Genomic DNA, 15709 nt, shown 5'->3' with positions numbered 1-15709 from the left:
TGGGGTCCTGCCTTCTCAGCAGTGTTCAGTGTTGCAGGGACAATAAGATTTGTGTTCAGGTTTTGATCCAATCTCTCCTCTCATTCTTACAGGAAAGGAGGAGGGAAGGAAATCTTTCAGCCATTTAATGAGAGAGAGGAAGAAATGAAAACTATACGAAGCAGCACAAAGTGCCTTGTATCTCATCTTCCAAGACTTCCACCTCTTTCTCAGTTTGCAGAGAGCAGGCTGCTAGGATGTACACTTAGTGAAGTCCAGAAAGCATTAGGATGTACATGGCTTTTCTTGGAAGAAAGATGAAAGCAGACCAACTCGGAGGAAAAAAAAAAAAAAAAGTCTAAGTGCTACAGCGCTCTTTGCCAATTACTCTCCTCCGCTCTTATCCACAACACTCCCACACAACCTTGAACTCCAGCTGGTTTCCCAGAGCAACACCCAGCCCCGACAATCCCAGCAGCTATAGCCAAGGTTTCCAGATAAGGGCTCAGCTAGTCAGACAACAGTGCAGCAATATCCTCTCATACACATCAGGACAGCAACTAGTTTTTATTCAAGGGGAGTAAAATTGATTCTCCAACTCACTGATTGTGGTGAAGACGCTTGTGAAGCAGAAGTAATCCACCGCGTTGAGTGAGAGTAGGTGATACAGAAACTGTTCCCGTTCCTCTTCACAGCGCAGAAAAGCATAACGCTTGTAAAGTTTCCTGATAGAAACAAATATATTGCTGTCTCATTGAAAAAGCACCACACATCTTAACAGGTCTTTAAATCTTGGAACACCAGATGAGGAGCTGATCTTCACTAGAAGCATGTAGAGTGAGATCCCCAACAAATAAGCTGCTGGAAACCCATCACAGCTAATAAAAACACATTTACTTATGTAGGTTCCATTTCTAATCATTTTTATTTAACAAATGCAACCCCTTACAGAAATGTTAGTTATTCTCCTGCTCATCCATAGGCTAGGACCACCAACACAGAACAACATTAACCAGATTTTTTAAAAAAACGTCTGGGAAGGGAGCGTACGCATATGACCACGCAAGTACAGGGGCACAGAAGTCAGCTCTTCAGCCCTGTTGGCTATTTCCAACTTTATTCACCTGCAGCAATACCAGCCTACGTGTAGCTAGAAATCTGACATATAAGTAAGTCTAAACACAATGGCCTTCCCAATCAAAATAAGTGCTGTGCTAAATGCACAGAAGACTTAGGGCACATCGGTGATGTAGACAGTCCCACGACGGCTCTGAAGGACAGACGCCCCTGCGTCAGTGCTGCGCTAAGTCAAGTGCCGTGCTGAGCACTGAGCCTAGGTCAGACCGGCTATCTGAGCATTACCCTCTACGCCATGCATGCATTTTACAGACCGTGCTGAGCTCTGTGGTGCCTTGGCTAGACTATGGAGTTCATTTCTTTAAAGTATCAGTTTTGTTCATGTCGCATCAAAGCACAGATATAAACTAGCACTACCCACAACAGCAGATCTGAGCCAACACACAGCATCCCCATTTAAGCCCATTCAGGCTTTTCCCTTATGTTCCCCACCATGGAATAAGCTTGCCTAATACCCTAATCTTCCTTCCACTCCATCCTCCAAATGAGAAAGCTAAACAGAAGGCATCAAACAACAGAAAGCACCAAACTGTGCTAGGTACCATCCCTCCACTCCTTCGGTTCTGAGATGCCAGTGCACATCACCTCATCTCTTCCCACCAGCAGATTTGAGTGTTTGTTAGCTTCTAGTATAATCACCCACATAACTCGTGACAGTGCCAGTTCTGCTACAAGCTGCATGCTTTAGCTTGGACATTTTCTTTTCAGAGGGTTTGTTTTATCTAAAGGGCTTGCTTTGAGAGGATGAAGTTGGGGAACACCTCTACAAGCAGTTACACTGGCAGATCACGGCAAGCCTGAAGAGCCTGTGTGTACGTGCTTGCAAAAGGAAGAAAAAGTAGGAAAGCCAAGAGACTGGAAGGGCTGGCCTCTAACCCAGCTCATCTGCAGTCAGGATGAGGGCCTGCAATTTGCTTGAGCCAGCCTAATGCAGGGTTGCTGGGAGAAATGGGGCGTTCCTGTCCCTCCTGCTTCATTTGCACAGGATAAAATGATTGAAGGGCTGTAAAGTGAATTGGATCAAACGCACTGACCTGCCTCAAAACCGAGCCCCTCCTCCCTCCAAAGTGCAATTAGTCTTCCAGGCAGATTAGCAGACTTCTGCCCTGCTCGATGGGCAGTACGTCCTTCATCAGCCATGCTCTGCTGTTCAGTCCTGCCTAACCAGAAACCACAGTACCTGAAATACCTGAAGACGTGAAACCGAAGCTTTGAGAACAAGAGCTGACTTACTTGGTAAGTGCCTGGTTGGAAAGCAGCTGCTTCAGGTGCTGAGACAAAAGCTTCTTCTCCAGGGAAAGCCGTATCCAGGCTCGGGCTCGCCCCACATCTGTCTTTATCTCACTCATGTTCTGAACGTGCCTGAAACAGGGGGAAATAATAAATCAATCACAAAAATATCCTACGTGCTCCATGTGGCAGCATCCAGCATGATGCAGCAGCTGAGTTGGGAAATGTCTCCGGACAGGAGCTGCTGCAGCGCAGACAGAGCCAAATCCCATCCGCTTCCCTGCCCACCAGAGGAAGTGCAATAAAAGTTCACACGATTACTGGTAAATTCAAAAACCTGCCTGAAAATCAACTGCTAGAGAAGCTGATCCCTAGAAAGAAAACTCTCAGAGAAACCGTACTGCTTACAAAGAAGCCTCGAGTCCAACCTAACCGTGGACAGGTCCCCCCCGCCAGCCCCTGCGCCTGCACGCCGGAGGGACTGCTCAGCCACTTTGCTTCCCAGCGCTGGCGCGGCCGAGCGAGCGGGGTAGATCTGCGCATCGCTGCATTGCCTGGGGTGGACATCCCCACAGACGCTACTTACGCTGCTAAAAAAAAAAAAAGCAGCCACCTTACGAGGTCCTGTCACACTGCAGTAGCTCCCTCAAGATGCCAACACAAACAGGTACATCTGTGAGGGCACAGGACAGGCATCTTAAGAGCTTCTCCAAACCACAATATAGTCTGAACATAAGTCTAAATGTAAGCGTGATTAGAAACTCATTCGGCTCTAACATACCCCTCAATGGCAGCAGTAATGGGAAATCCCAGGAAAAGAGGATTATGAGAAAAAACAAGTGACAGGCACACTCCAGAAACATTTAACATAAGCTTGGTCCTAGCCACCCTGCATCAGACAGGTCTGGGAGTCTAAACAAAGTCCTTCCAGCAGAAACAGTGCAGATTGCATTTAAAATACTAGGTCCTTCCTTTACCCGAGCAATACATTTACAGCAACATCTTCCCCTTTTCAGGGACGTAACAGACCGTCATGTAAGGGATTAGCCCACAAGCTCCACACGCGTGGTTTGTAGGAAAGCAGAACTATTTCATAGGGGCTTTCTTCTTCGGTTTTGCCTATCTTCTTTTTAAAACTGCCCATATTTCAGTTCAGAGAAAGCCAGAAGCTCTGCCCTCGAGCACAAGGAGCTTTAGAGGAGGAAGAGATCTGCCATGGCAGACTGACGCTGCTTCCAAAAACCCCCCACTTAGTTAAATAAATAGCAAGAAAAATGAGTAACAGTTTCCAGCAGAGGAAAGAAAGGGCTGCAATTTCTTAATTTTTACTCAGTTTGCATGTTAAGTGCACAGGCAATTCAGCACTAAAACCTTGTAGCAGGCTCAAAGTCTCATCAGCTGAGTCTGAACTGATCTTTGCTGCCATTTACTTCCCAACTCCTACATCATCCTTTAAGGCCCTCTATGCACTGCAGAGTGTTAGGAAATCTGGCTATGCTTACTCCAAAGAAAATCCAACGAAGTCATGCTGTGACTGATGCTTTTAAGGTTGACTAGTATAGTCTCACTGTCTCGTGCTTTTTCCCATCTGTCTGTTACATCCAAGCGCGTGCTTTGTGTTATATTTAAATTGGGCGTTATTTAGGAAAAATGCTCTCTCATGTTTACAGAGCTTCTAACATAACAGGACTAGGGCCTTAAAGGCAGATTTACAATGTACAGCTTAGTGCTGTCCAGAAACACACATTTGCACTGAACGAATGAGGTGGATACCAGAGGCAGCTCAGCAGCGCCCAGCACTGTCCTCTGCCCAGGCTCATCTACCCCAGCTCTCCAGGTATCAGTGTGCCTTTGCAATACAAGCCGAGATGTTTGTACCACACTGCTCTGTGCTGTAAGTACATATCTGCATCGCCTTCAGGAATAGACAATCGTTTGGAGCAAAGGTAGCTCGCCAGTGGCAAAACCCAGGTTAGTTCCAATTCCCTTAAAAAAAAAAGTTTTTAAAAAGAAACTTTCTTCCTCTTTTGTAACATGATGTGCGGATAGCTATCTGATGGAACAGATGAGAAGCACTCATTCTCAGTGAACTGCAAAAAGGGCACCAGAAGGGCACGTTACACTCACACATACAGGTCTTTGCCCTTTATAAGCAAGTTCAGCATGATGCCTCTCTTTAGCAGAGATGCCTACTGGCTGAATCACTGCACAGATCCTCGCTGCTGGCACAGGAAAGCACTTTGTGAAGCAACCCCCTTCCTGGCCCAGAGCACGACAGCGAGTGTTAGACCTGCCAGCACAGACTACCGGGCATGTGATCAGAGGTCCTCGAGAAATAGGATGTGCACTTTACTCAACTACATCATGCTGAGACACTTTAGACATGCAAAGACTTTGAGATGGGAAGATCAAAGCATAGGATCTCCCCGCAGTGCTTGGCTCAAATTACATCTAATATAAAAAGCAAGTAGACTGTGTTATTTTCCTGCGAGCGGATTCAACTACAGATGGACCCACACCTTATTCCAGGCATGCTCTGTACGTCTTCATTACCTGTTTCTGGTTCAGACCATATTTGCATAAACTGAGCATTTGGGAAAAATAAGGCTCTGTAACCATGCAGCTTGACAGCAACATTAAAAAGGTTCAGTAATCAATCTCGGTGTCAGCAAAGGCAGCTTAACAGAACATTCAGGAACTCACATTTATTTCATTCTCCGTTGCGAGAGTCAGAACAGCTCTGCTTTTGGCAGTGACCTAACTGCAAGTACTGCGCACTCGCCACTGCACAGCAAATTTTTTTTGTCAGAACACTGAAAGGCAATTTCCATGCAACCCCCTAGGTTGGGAGTAGCTTTTAATCCCATTAGTAATAAAGAAAAATCTATTTTCCCTGTCAAATGCAAGCCTGAGGTATGGCGAGGCATACCCTTTGCAAACAGCTGTGCTAAGAGAGGAGGTTACCACTGCTCAGTATCACCGTGCCCCCGAGGATCGGATGAACGCTCCTGTTCCCAGCGCAGGCAAAAGCGAGCCTGATTAGCTCACAGCGCAGAGGCAGCCGGTCTCCAATAACCCAGCTTCTTCTGACTGCAACAGGTTAAATTAGCACTTCCGAGGGTAGGGATGCGGCTGCGGGAAAAATCTGTCCGTAGCCCTGCTGAAAATCTACTGATAGCGACACTGAGGGGCTCCAGTTCCTTTAGGGTGCCAACATCCCAAGCACTCGCTCGCATTCGTAGAGCACAGCTCTCGAGAGGCAGAGTTCAAGCCAAAACACCCCCAAGGGTGGGAAGGAAAAGAGAGAGCGCCTTGCGCAGGCTCACGCAGCTGTGGCGGAGCTGGGACTGGCCACCCGCCGATGGGCACAAGAGCCAGCACGGGAAGCACGGGCTTGCCTGAAGAGGGAGGACCTGAAACCCAGGCCCAGCTGTACCAAGGGCTCCCGTGCATTGCATGCCTGCTGCCCGTGCAGCCGGGCGTGCAGCAACCGGCCCCGAGGGGAGGCCAGGACCGAAACGGGCTGCAGCAGGAGCCTGCTGACGCCGGAAGAGCGCGCTACGGCGATCCCCACCAAGGGGAAAGAGGGCATAGCTCCAGCCACGCTTGTGCAGTGACTGTCCGCGCAAGAACCAAAATAAACCTCTCAAACATTTTCCTTACTACACCTAAGATGCATGGTTTCGCGAGGGAGACGGAGGACACACAACGTTACATATAGCATAGGCTCGTCACACATTCAGAGCATGACTGTGATTCAGCCCTGCGTTTTAAGTTGTTCCTACCACTTTGCGTGAGCCATCAAAAACAAGCTGGCCTTAAGGCAACGCTTAGTCCTCTAGCCACTAGCTCAGTTAGCACCACGACCCCGGCAATTTAACAACTAGCCCTCCTAACTTCAGCGTATATGTGTGTGCGCAAACATTCAACGGCATTCCTTCCAAGCAGGAGAAAGTATGCTGTGGGATTACGTATGACAAATTCAACTCACCATCTGTCTGGGATCGGATACGACCAGACACGTTTGCACACAGTCACAAATACACGAGAGATTACAAAGGTAGCGTTCTGTCTCTGTACTTTTTTCCCCCTGAAAAGTGGCAAACTCAGTCTTGTGATTCAAGCAACAAAGCTCAAATTCGCATCGGACTTTCTTTAGCGGTCTCTGCAACGGCTCGGGAGCCCAAAAGCTCGCCTGCCCCAATGAGCACGTCTGTCTTCCTGCAACAGGAACGGCCTCCCTCCCTTGGCACCGCACGCAAGCTTCGGCTCCATATCCTTCTGCAGCCTTTCCCCTAACTGGCCCTCTACAGGCCTGTCGGCTTCACGGGCTACAGTTAAATAAATAGCTGCCATGCCCCACGAGAGAGACTGAAATGGCAGACACATGCTCAAAATGACCTCTTGACATTATATTCCTAATTACGCTGCATATAGTCTCCCTCCTATTCCCTCCTCCTTTGTGCCTCCTTTTTAGCCCTACGTGGCACGTCATATTCTTTGGAAACAGAGCGCGAGATTCTTAACCTACGTTACATAAAACAAATTAGTTGCACGCTACAGGTGGGAAGAAAAGTCATTTTCTTTCAGAAAAGTCTGACTAATCTATGTGCTGTCACATCTGAAAAAAACTGGTGATTAGGCACACGGTTAAGTCACATCATTGTTACCCATGTTTTTGCGAGCTAACCACAATTAATTTCTTAACTGTGCCTTATTTTCACGTGGAAGAGGCAAGTGGCAGTACAAGGAACAAGAGTGTTGTCCCCTCACACATTAAATTGCTAGCAGCTCTGCACAGATGAGCAGTATCGCGTTATTCCTTCCTTCGTGTCTACAGAGCTTCAGCCCTGCCGAACCGCTTGGCCACGGCAAGCGAAGTATCACAACGGTGGCTGGATCTGGCAGTGCTTGACCGAGGAGCTGCCCTCAAGGATGACTGTCTGGCACCGTCCCGTCAGCCCCCAACCCGTCAGCCCCCAACCCTTCTTACTCCTCAGTCAGCCAGGTTTCCGAATAAAACTACATAACATACTCCCTGAAGCTAGACTGCGGTCCCCTACAGAGCGCTTTAAGTATTTTATAATCCAACTTTAAATGTCGTGAAATACTAAGATGTTTGACAGCAGAGAGGCCAGGGAGCACTGTCTTTGAAAAGCATCCGATGTCTCTACACCAATTAAAGGAAAATCAAAGTTTCCTTCCGTCCAGAAGGCCGAGCGATGCGCTCCTCCTGACCCAAGAAACGACCAGGGAATCTCAGTCCTTACCACAAAGGCTTTCCTTTTCAGCTCAGCGGTGAAACCTGCTTAGAGCAAAGATTGCCAGCTGCCTACCCACAGCCAGCAGCCACTGCTGTACATGGAGTTCACCGCACGGCACAGACCGCTTGGGCCGTTTCCCACCCGCCCTGCTCACGGCTACACCTCGATGATCAGGCGGTTCGGGTTTCTCTTCCAGCAAGACAGATTGATAGATGGGTGCTATTAGCATTAACAGCTTTCAGCTGATCCTGTAATATATGCCATTAACTGTGCAATAAACCAATGATCCAGTAACTATTATGCTGGGTCTTAAAAACAAAGTGGGTATGGTTTTTAGCATTTTTTTTATTTCACTCTAAATTAAAAATGTTAGTATAAAATTCAGGAATGATAATTCACTCAAGTCCACAAATTGTTTTCTTGCTGTATTTTTCAAGGGTTTACTCACATTTATAAATTTGCACAGCCCGTTACTATTTGTCATGGGATACTAACTGAAAAGAAGAATATTGCTCAGACATTGCTAGCAGATTTTTATGTCCCTTTGCTTTGTCTATCAACTATACTTGTTTGCTCAAATAAAAGCAAACAAGAAGAAACAAATGCAGAGGGCACCAAGTAATTCGACACATCTGCTAAAGCTTTATCTGTAGACGTTAGCTTTATCATCAGAAGAAACTCCCTGGGGTAAACAGAAACAGAACCAAGAAAAGCAGTGCATTTTTCCTTGTCTTTTAGCTAAAATAAATCAAGTAAATACATGAGACATTTTGTGAAATAAAAAGGCAACACTCTCTAGATTTGAACGCAACCCTGAGGATGATGGATTTGTCTTTGCAAACCCAAAGTGAGGATCTTTACCTGATGCTACCCAATTAAAACAATTAACGCTTTCAGAACTAAATTATGTACCTCATATCTTGTATCAGGGAAACCCTCAAAGTAGGCAGAGTAATTCCTGTATCAGACTTTCTTCTTTCAGTTCCAACAGCCACTGTAGTGGAGAAAATATATGAAGTTAATATGAAATTATATTAATGGTCTGCAATGCATTTTTTAATGTAAAACTGAAAATCTTAAGTCACTGAGAACTGCAATGTTTCTCTGCGTTATCATTAACACAATCCTGGAACACGGACGCTGACAAAATGACGTTACCTGACTACCCATTCTTTCCTTAATCCAGCACTGAAACTGGAGATTTAAAAGCTTCCTTTTTTGTATGTGAAATACATTCAAATAAATACATAGAGACAAACAGAGATATATAGTGAAGAGTTTTATTAAACACCATGTTCTTACGGAAAACACAGCTGAGAAGGGCATGATAAATTTAAAGAAGCTATAGTAGCACAGCAGATGCCAAGAATCTCGAGCATTTCTGTCCTCTGGTATCAGGATCAAACTGCTTTGTGGTGACACGTTTTGCTCTCAGGAATTTGTGCCTGTCAGTCACATTGCTTAGCGCATTACTCATCGAAGCTTATTAAAGGCCTTTTAATAATTGAGACTAGTTTATCCCCAGATGTGTTTTTTAGGACTGAGCATACATGTTCCCATCAGTAGGATTTGAAGGACTTCGAAGAAAGCTGAACGTTGACATTCAATCCCCTTCCAAATGGCTGTTCTCGATTAGCCAACTAGTGAGGGTCAGGATGGGCTCACTCTTGCGCTGAACACATACTTCAGTTTTTAAGCTTTTTGTGGAATGCCTAATCCAAAAGGCACTCTGTAATTAAATAACTATTGCTATGAGGAGATTAATATCATTATTGTGAAGTATCCAGCTGGATCTGCTACTTGGAGGAGGCACAGTCACTGGGAGATGACCTGCTAAGTTCAGAGACTTTTACTGCAATGTTCAGCAGCAGCCGCTGGGCAGCGAGATCTTAAGGTCGCCAGAAAACCGACCTCTCTCACAACAGGGAGGTAATTTAGTGACTGTAAACGGCCACATGAAAGCAACACTGAGAGTCTACGACCAGTGGATAGAGATTAATTACACAACTTCTAAACCGTACCGTCCACTAGTACAGAGATTTATTGAAGATGGATTTATTCACATAGGGTTTTGAGATACATTACGATCACTGAAAAAAAAAACATCAGCTGTCTCAGCCATGGCTCCAGACTTAAACTATTCCAGAAATAATCTACAGAAGCACTACTTCTCACACCTCACTTAATGCTTAGGGTGGGTTAAAAGGGAATAAATGCAGTGAATAGACAGGAAGTGATTTTCCAGACAGGGATAATAAGTACGTCCATTTGCCTCCAACGATGCCCAGGGAACTTCACAATGATTTTGAAAGGTCTCAAAATTTAAATGTGATATTAGCAAACAAATACATTGAAAGTACTGCATGGATTTTACATGGCTGCACTGTTCCTACCAGACCTAACCTCATTTGTTGCATTGGGATCCCACATGGAGAGAATTGCCAAGTACCCACCTGGGGACTCTGCACTATGCTCTTGCTTCTCTTCTCTCTCCTGGAACTGAAGTAAATGGGACCACAAAGCCGATTTCCCCTGAAAATTGAATATATGTAGTAAGTAGATTTAAATAAATCAGGAAAAAGAAAGCCCAGTGAGCAAGGCAAGACAATGGGATGGCCTGGCATTTTTGTGGGCCAGAAGTTGGGTCATTCCTTTTCTCTTGGGCCAGGAGACCTGCAAAAGTGGGAAGACGGCCCCACTGAGCTTGCAGGCACGCTGCCTGCCTTATTTCTTTCAGTCCTCTCCCCAGGTCTCCCTTCTGGAGGCTGAAAGAGAAGAAACCAAGAATCTATTTGACAACATTGTGAGGTGCCTCTCCAAAAATTCACACGATATGAACCAGGCTCTCTGAGCCCAGAGATCCCTCTCATGTTATGTTGAAATTATTGCTTAAGCTGCAGCTTAAAAGGTACAAACGTCATTGCGTATTTGCTAAAGGGTATTGTATTTACAAAGTCTCAGTTACAAACCTGCTTGACCTGCAGACCGTGGCTCCAGATTCTTTCTAGCAGATCACAGAGACTAGCAATTAACGTATTTTCCTCCAGACCTGTTATGTTGGCCTCTCCATGTCCGAGCTCCACTGCTTCATGGCCCATCTTCTCTACCAACATGCGTTTAGTCTAAAAAATCCCAAAAGGTTTCTAAGGGTGGCATCCCACAAAGAACAGAACTTATACATTGAATTTACTTAAACATGCTTAGGGAAGGTAATCTAGAGATATTCTTTAATGGTCTGGCTACAGAAAAAACAAATCTTTCTACAGAGATTGTACATCAAAAAAATAATAAAAAAAGTTTGTATTAATACTCCACAATGTCCTATTTCCATAGCTTTATCTGATACTGACCTGTATCAAAGACAGAATACCAAGTTAGACACATTTTTAGCCTCATCCAGTGTCACTATGCTTAGGTTACAGCTATTAAACTTTAAAACACAGGTAAGAGAGTATTTCACCAGCTGCAACTGACACCAAGACACACTGAAATTATGTTTCTGCGGTTACCAAAACTTCTTTAACATTAAGAATGGCGATACTTCATCTGCTCTGCATTAACAACATGCACAAGCATCACATACGCTGAATGCTTCCTTTTTGTCAGAAGGTCTCGAGTCCAGAATATTTTGGCTACATTTAAATGCGAACAATTAAAGGAAATCCTCCCTGAGATGCCTGATTGTGTTGATTCACCTTCCTGTCCTTTTTACTCTTTCCATCAACTTGACTGCATAAACAGAAGGGTAATAGTATATATATTCTTATTTTCTAGCAGTTGGAAATTATAACACAAAGGAGTATCTACTCTGTAATAGTGTGGGATACCAACAGACCAACGCTGCTCCAGCTGTGAAGGAGTTTCAGGACACAGTTTACAGCTGCTACTTACATTCAGCTTAAGCAACGAGAGAGCATGCACAAGGGAGGGGGAGAAGGTACCTTCATGCGACATTCCTTCAGTAACCCTTCCACAAATTTGCAGTTGGTCTGCGCAATCACAGCTGGAGAGAGGTCTGAGAGTTTGGGCTGCCTTAAATTTTTTCCTAAACTCCTTGCCTCCTGCATGTATTTCTAAAAATAAAGAGAATTATTTTAGATATTACAAGTCACAGGGATGCTCCTCATGCTAATCCTAGGCAAGCAAATGCTAGCAAAAAGGAATGAGCTACTGTTAATCCAGGAACAACATTGTGATTTGCCTGATGCTTAAGTGTTGGATAAGTGGAATACTCTTTTATGACAGCAGAAAAAGTAAGATATTTTCCTGTGTGGTAGCAAAACTGTCAACGTTAGCTAGTGAACTCTGCTGTTAACCACTAGCACAAAGCTAGCTGAAGGAAGTGCATAAAAACGTGATGCCCTCATTCAGCATTAAAGTCAAAACACCAATTAAAGTGTCTTTCCATTGCTATTTGATTTTCACTAGCAAAAAAAAAAAAAAAAGAAAAAAAAAAGAATTAAAAGCCATTTGTCTAATTGTTGACCAGACTATACATGAGTGGAAACATCCTTTTTAAAGAAATTAGAAAAAGCAGAACTACACCTAGTGAAGAAGGAAGATTTCATGCGTTACCTTTCAATGGACCTTCATCTGGATAGTTTACGTGGAAAAAACCAGACTTGTCTTTATCTCAACCCTTAATTATAAATTAAGCTTATTTTAAACAAAACTGATCTGTAGGATCACTCATGTTTTTACTGTGGAGTGGTTGTTGAGAAGCGTGGAAAAAAATGAGTAGTATGAAAAATTAGAAGTACGAAAATTGAGAAGTATGGACAAAAAAAATGGCTATGCTGTTTAAAAAAAGAACTAAACTAACCAAAGCCTTTTAAACCTTCCTGTTCCACTACTTTGGAGGGAGGGGAGTGTTAAGCAAAAAACCCAAATCCTTCAACAAGCGTCAGCTACCCCAAACATCAGTAAGAGGTCTACGTGCTCAGCAAAGCTAAGAAGTTGGCCACATTTAGGTGTGCAAATGTGAAGTCTATCAAAAAGTTGCCCAAACATTATTGATAAAGTTTTTGTTAAAAAGAGTAAATACAATGTTGCTGAATAGAACAGACTTCAAAAAAACCACAGTGCTCATATTCGGCTGCTGGAATTCTCTGTTTTCCTGCAAGCCCTGTGATTTTGCCCGTATGCTTTCATCCAATGAATGCTGCCTCTTTGGAGGGACGTTATGGGGCAAGCCCTGTTCTGCCCAAGAGGAACGGATCAGACCCCGCCAGGCACTTAGTGCTGCTGTTCAGGTGGGGTTTCTGAGGAAGGAGCAGTGTGCTGTGACGGAGCTTTCTATTTGGGGAGAAAATCATTTCTTTAGCAAAAGTAAAATCCAATCACGCTGAATTATTCAACTGCAATTATTCAACAATTTTTAGTAATGGAAGCGTAGATGTTTGGATTCATTTGGCTTTTTGGGTTACCAAATTTGGACAGGAGCAACTTAACATCAGTTCAAGAGGTCAAACAGGAATGCAGGATTCTGACAGAGGGAAAACTGTGTCCAACTAGTTAGTAAGTGCTCAGTGAAGTAATTACAACTTCATTGATACTGTAAGGACTTAAAAATAGTTGAAAAGCTACTGTATACAGAAATAAAAATCGCAGCTGGTAAAAGCGTGCTGTTCAATAAGTAACCTCGCAAGTGACTTTCATCTAACTTAGTGCACAAATTAGCAATTAAAAAAGGTGAAAAAGTAATGCTAGGAACAACTACTTAGGAAATCTAATATTTCTTTTTAAAAGGAAGGGATAAAGAAAATGCAAAGTGTGGTTATAGTCTGAAGAGTGCAAAAAACGATAACCTTACTTCATTCATCGTACGCCTTGTTATTATACTAAAAAAAATGAATATAGTTCACTCTGAGAACTTCAGCAGAAGAATGAACGTGGTATGAGAAAACCATATTATCTGTCTGTTCACCGCTGGCACCTTCCCCCACGCTGGGCTGAGAAAATTCAGCAGTCAGAAAGCCATGCTTTGGGGATTTGGCATCCGAGGCTGAATTGCCAGCCACCAACACGGGGAAAAAGGAAACAAAGCAAAATTCTCGCCTTTCAGTCTCAGAACTGTCCCGTTTGCCGGGGAGCTGGCGCGGACACCTGAGAGCCGATTTCCCATTACTTTTCCGATTATAACCACACTTCCGATCTCTACAGGGAGGTGCTCGCGCTCTACGAGGAGGGGGAGAGGTTCGAGACGTGCCCACGGCAGCAGTTCCTTACGCTAGCAACACCGCAAAAGCAGCTTTCGACAAGAAAAACCAAAACATACCAGGCAGCATTCAGAGAAGGATTTTTTGGGAGGCCGTGCAGGAGGGGGTGGCCCCTGATCCCACTCCCAGAAGGCCATTGAGTTCTGGCGAAGCAAAAGCTCCTCCGATGGCTAAGAGGGGGCAGATACCCCGACGGCCGAATGGCCAGGAAGAAAGAGGAGACAAAGCAAAAGAAGCATGCATATGATCCACAGCCCGAGAGAAGAAAGTAAATACATGACAAAGCATCGAAAAGGCTCTGCTGAAGTACTCGCAAGGCAAAGTTTAAGACTCACTTGCAACGTCCTGTTAACAAAAATAACAACAGACATTTACAAAGGCTGTTTTGCTGCGTTTCCACGAAACGTCGTCTGAAGCTGTGATTCAAGAGCACGCTTAGGCGTTCCAGTTCTTTTGAACTGAAAACGACGACCCTGGTCAAAATTATTCAGCAAGATTTACCACAAAACAGCACGAATGTTGTATTTTTGCTAGCGCCATACAGAAAAAGCACATGGACATCGATGAAAAAATATGGCAGAAAATACTTAAATGAAGGACAAGAAACTGAAAAGCTAGGAAAGAAACGCACGTACGTGACTGACTTTCACAGGATGCGTGGGAGTCTCCAAGCTTTAGGCATGAAAGGGCCCCAAACTCTTAAGGCAGGCTTACCTTTGTCAGTAACCTACATTAAAGCCCAAACCAAAAACCCTCAAAAAAGAGAGAGTGCTGCCTCAGTCACCTGTAAACGGCTGACGGTTATTCAGATACTCGCCTTTCCCAGGACCGTCACACTGGCCAGGTCTGCAGCTGCAGCTACGCGGGGGCCAGGGCTCTGCTGTCTTCGTGCAGTTTCAGCCCTGGGGTCTAACTCGGCAGATATGCCACTTTCCTGGCAGCAAAGGGGCTCTCTTACTACACAGTAACACAGCTATTTTATTTATATTGCGTGTTCTGAAGCTGCACAGCATATACAAGCATCTGCGACAAACTGTTTAAATGCCTGCAGAGACCCACGGACACCTTTCTGGTAACAACAAAATCACTGGAAGTGCTAAAGCATCGTTTGTTTAAACGCAGGCTCCTGGACAAAAGCCGGTGCCGCCTGCGGTGCTGCCACCTACCTCCCTCAGGTCGTTGTCCAGCCCGATGTGCTCCGAGTGCTGCCGCAGGCGGTCTTTCCTCCGCTGCGCCGTCGTGCTGCGGCTGGCCCAGCGGCTGGAAAGACAGCGAGAAACAAGCCACAGCGTGAGGGGAAAAAAGATCAGGAGACAAAGCCTGGAGAACGTCTGCTGCATCCGCAACGGGAGAGGTGAAGGCGTGAACTTGCACGCTGCAATAAACGCCTGCGCTAGCCGGTGGCCCGTTTCCTCCCGGGAAAGCCGCGTGGCGGATGGGAGGCCAGCCCGCGCCAAAGGGACCACGACCCCGATGGAAACGTGTCGCCCCCTGCCGCGATCTCAGGTGAGAAGCCACGTGCCGCCCTCTGTCAGGCAGCATCGGCTGCGGACCATGCTGAAGGTTTTCCTCTCAAAGCCTCCTCCCCTTTCTACCAGCCTACTTTGGGATGCGCAACGTTGACGCCACTACTAGGTAAATCATTTTACTTATTCACCCAGCGACGCCTTTATTTGCTAAGGTTTGCTAAAAACGGTGTCTGTACAGACCAACAAAATATGATGATGTAGGCTGAGTAACAACTTCAAGCAGTTTTCCTTTCTTTTGTGAGGTTTTTGGTTTTCTTGGTACTTCTATAGCTGGAATTACCGCTGAGAACCCTGCTGTTATGATAGTAAGCACCACAATATAGGTGCACCTATGTTTAAAGGATATAAACAA

The 15709-nt window shown here is 45.0% G+C and overlaps 1 protein-coding gene across 2 annotated transcripts in view; it reads right to left on the bottom strand.

Moving 5' to 3' along the window:
• DENND5B (DENN domain containing 5B) overlaps nt 1–15709 on the bottom strand; it is a 120897-nt gene that overhangs the window by 9602 nt on the left and 95586 nt on the right. For both annotated transcript variants that reach the window (XM_068946134.1, XM_068946141.1), the window contains 7 exons: nt 14995–15088; nt 11552–11683; nt 10580–10732; nt 10064–10142; nt 8523–8604; nt 2350–2478; nt 583–704 (listed from right to left, as the gene is read on the bottom strand). In XM_068946134.1, coding sequence (XP_068802235.1) covers nt 583–704; nt 2350–2478; nt 8523–8604; nt 10064–10142; nt 10580–10732; nt 11552–11683; nt 14995–15088 — 791 coding nt within the window. The remainder of the gene's footprint in view (nt 1–582; nt 705–2349; nt 2479–8522; nt 8605–10063; nt 10143–10579; nt 10733–11551; nt 11684–14994; nt 15089–15709) is intronic.

Source organism: Struthio camelus, chromosome 1 (genome assembly GCF_040807025.1).
Source record: "Struthio camelus isolate bStrCam1 chromosome 1, bStrCam1.hap1, whole genome shotgun sequence".
In the NCBI taxonomy this organism is placed as follows: domain Eukaryota; kingdom Metazoa; phylum Chordata; class Aves; order Struthioniformes; family Struthionidae; genus Struthio; species Struthio camelus.
Note: the sequence above shows the minus strand (reverse complement) of the source record. Positions and strands in the feature narration are given on the sequence as shown.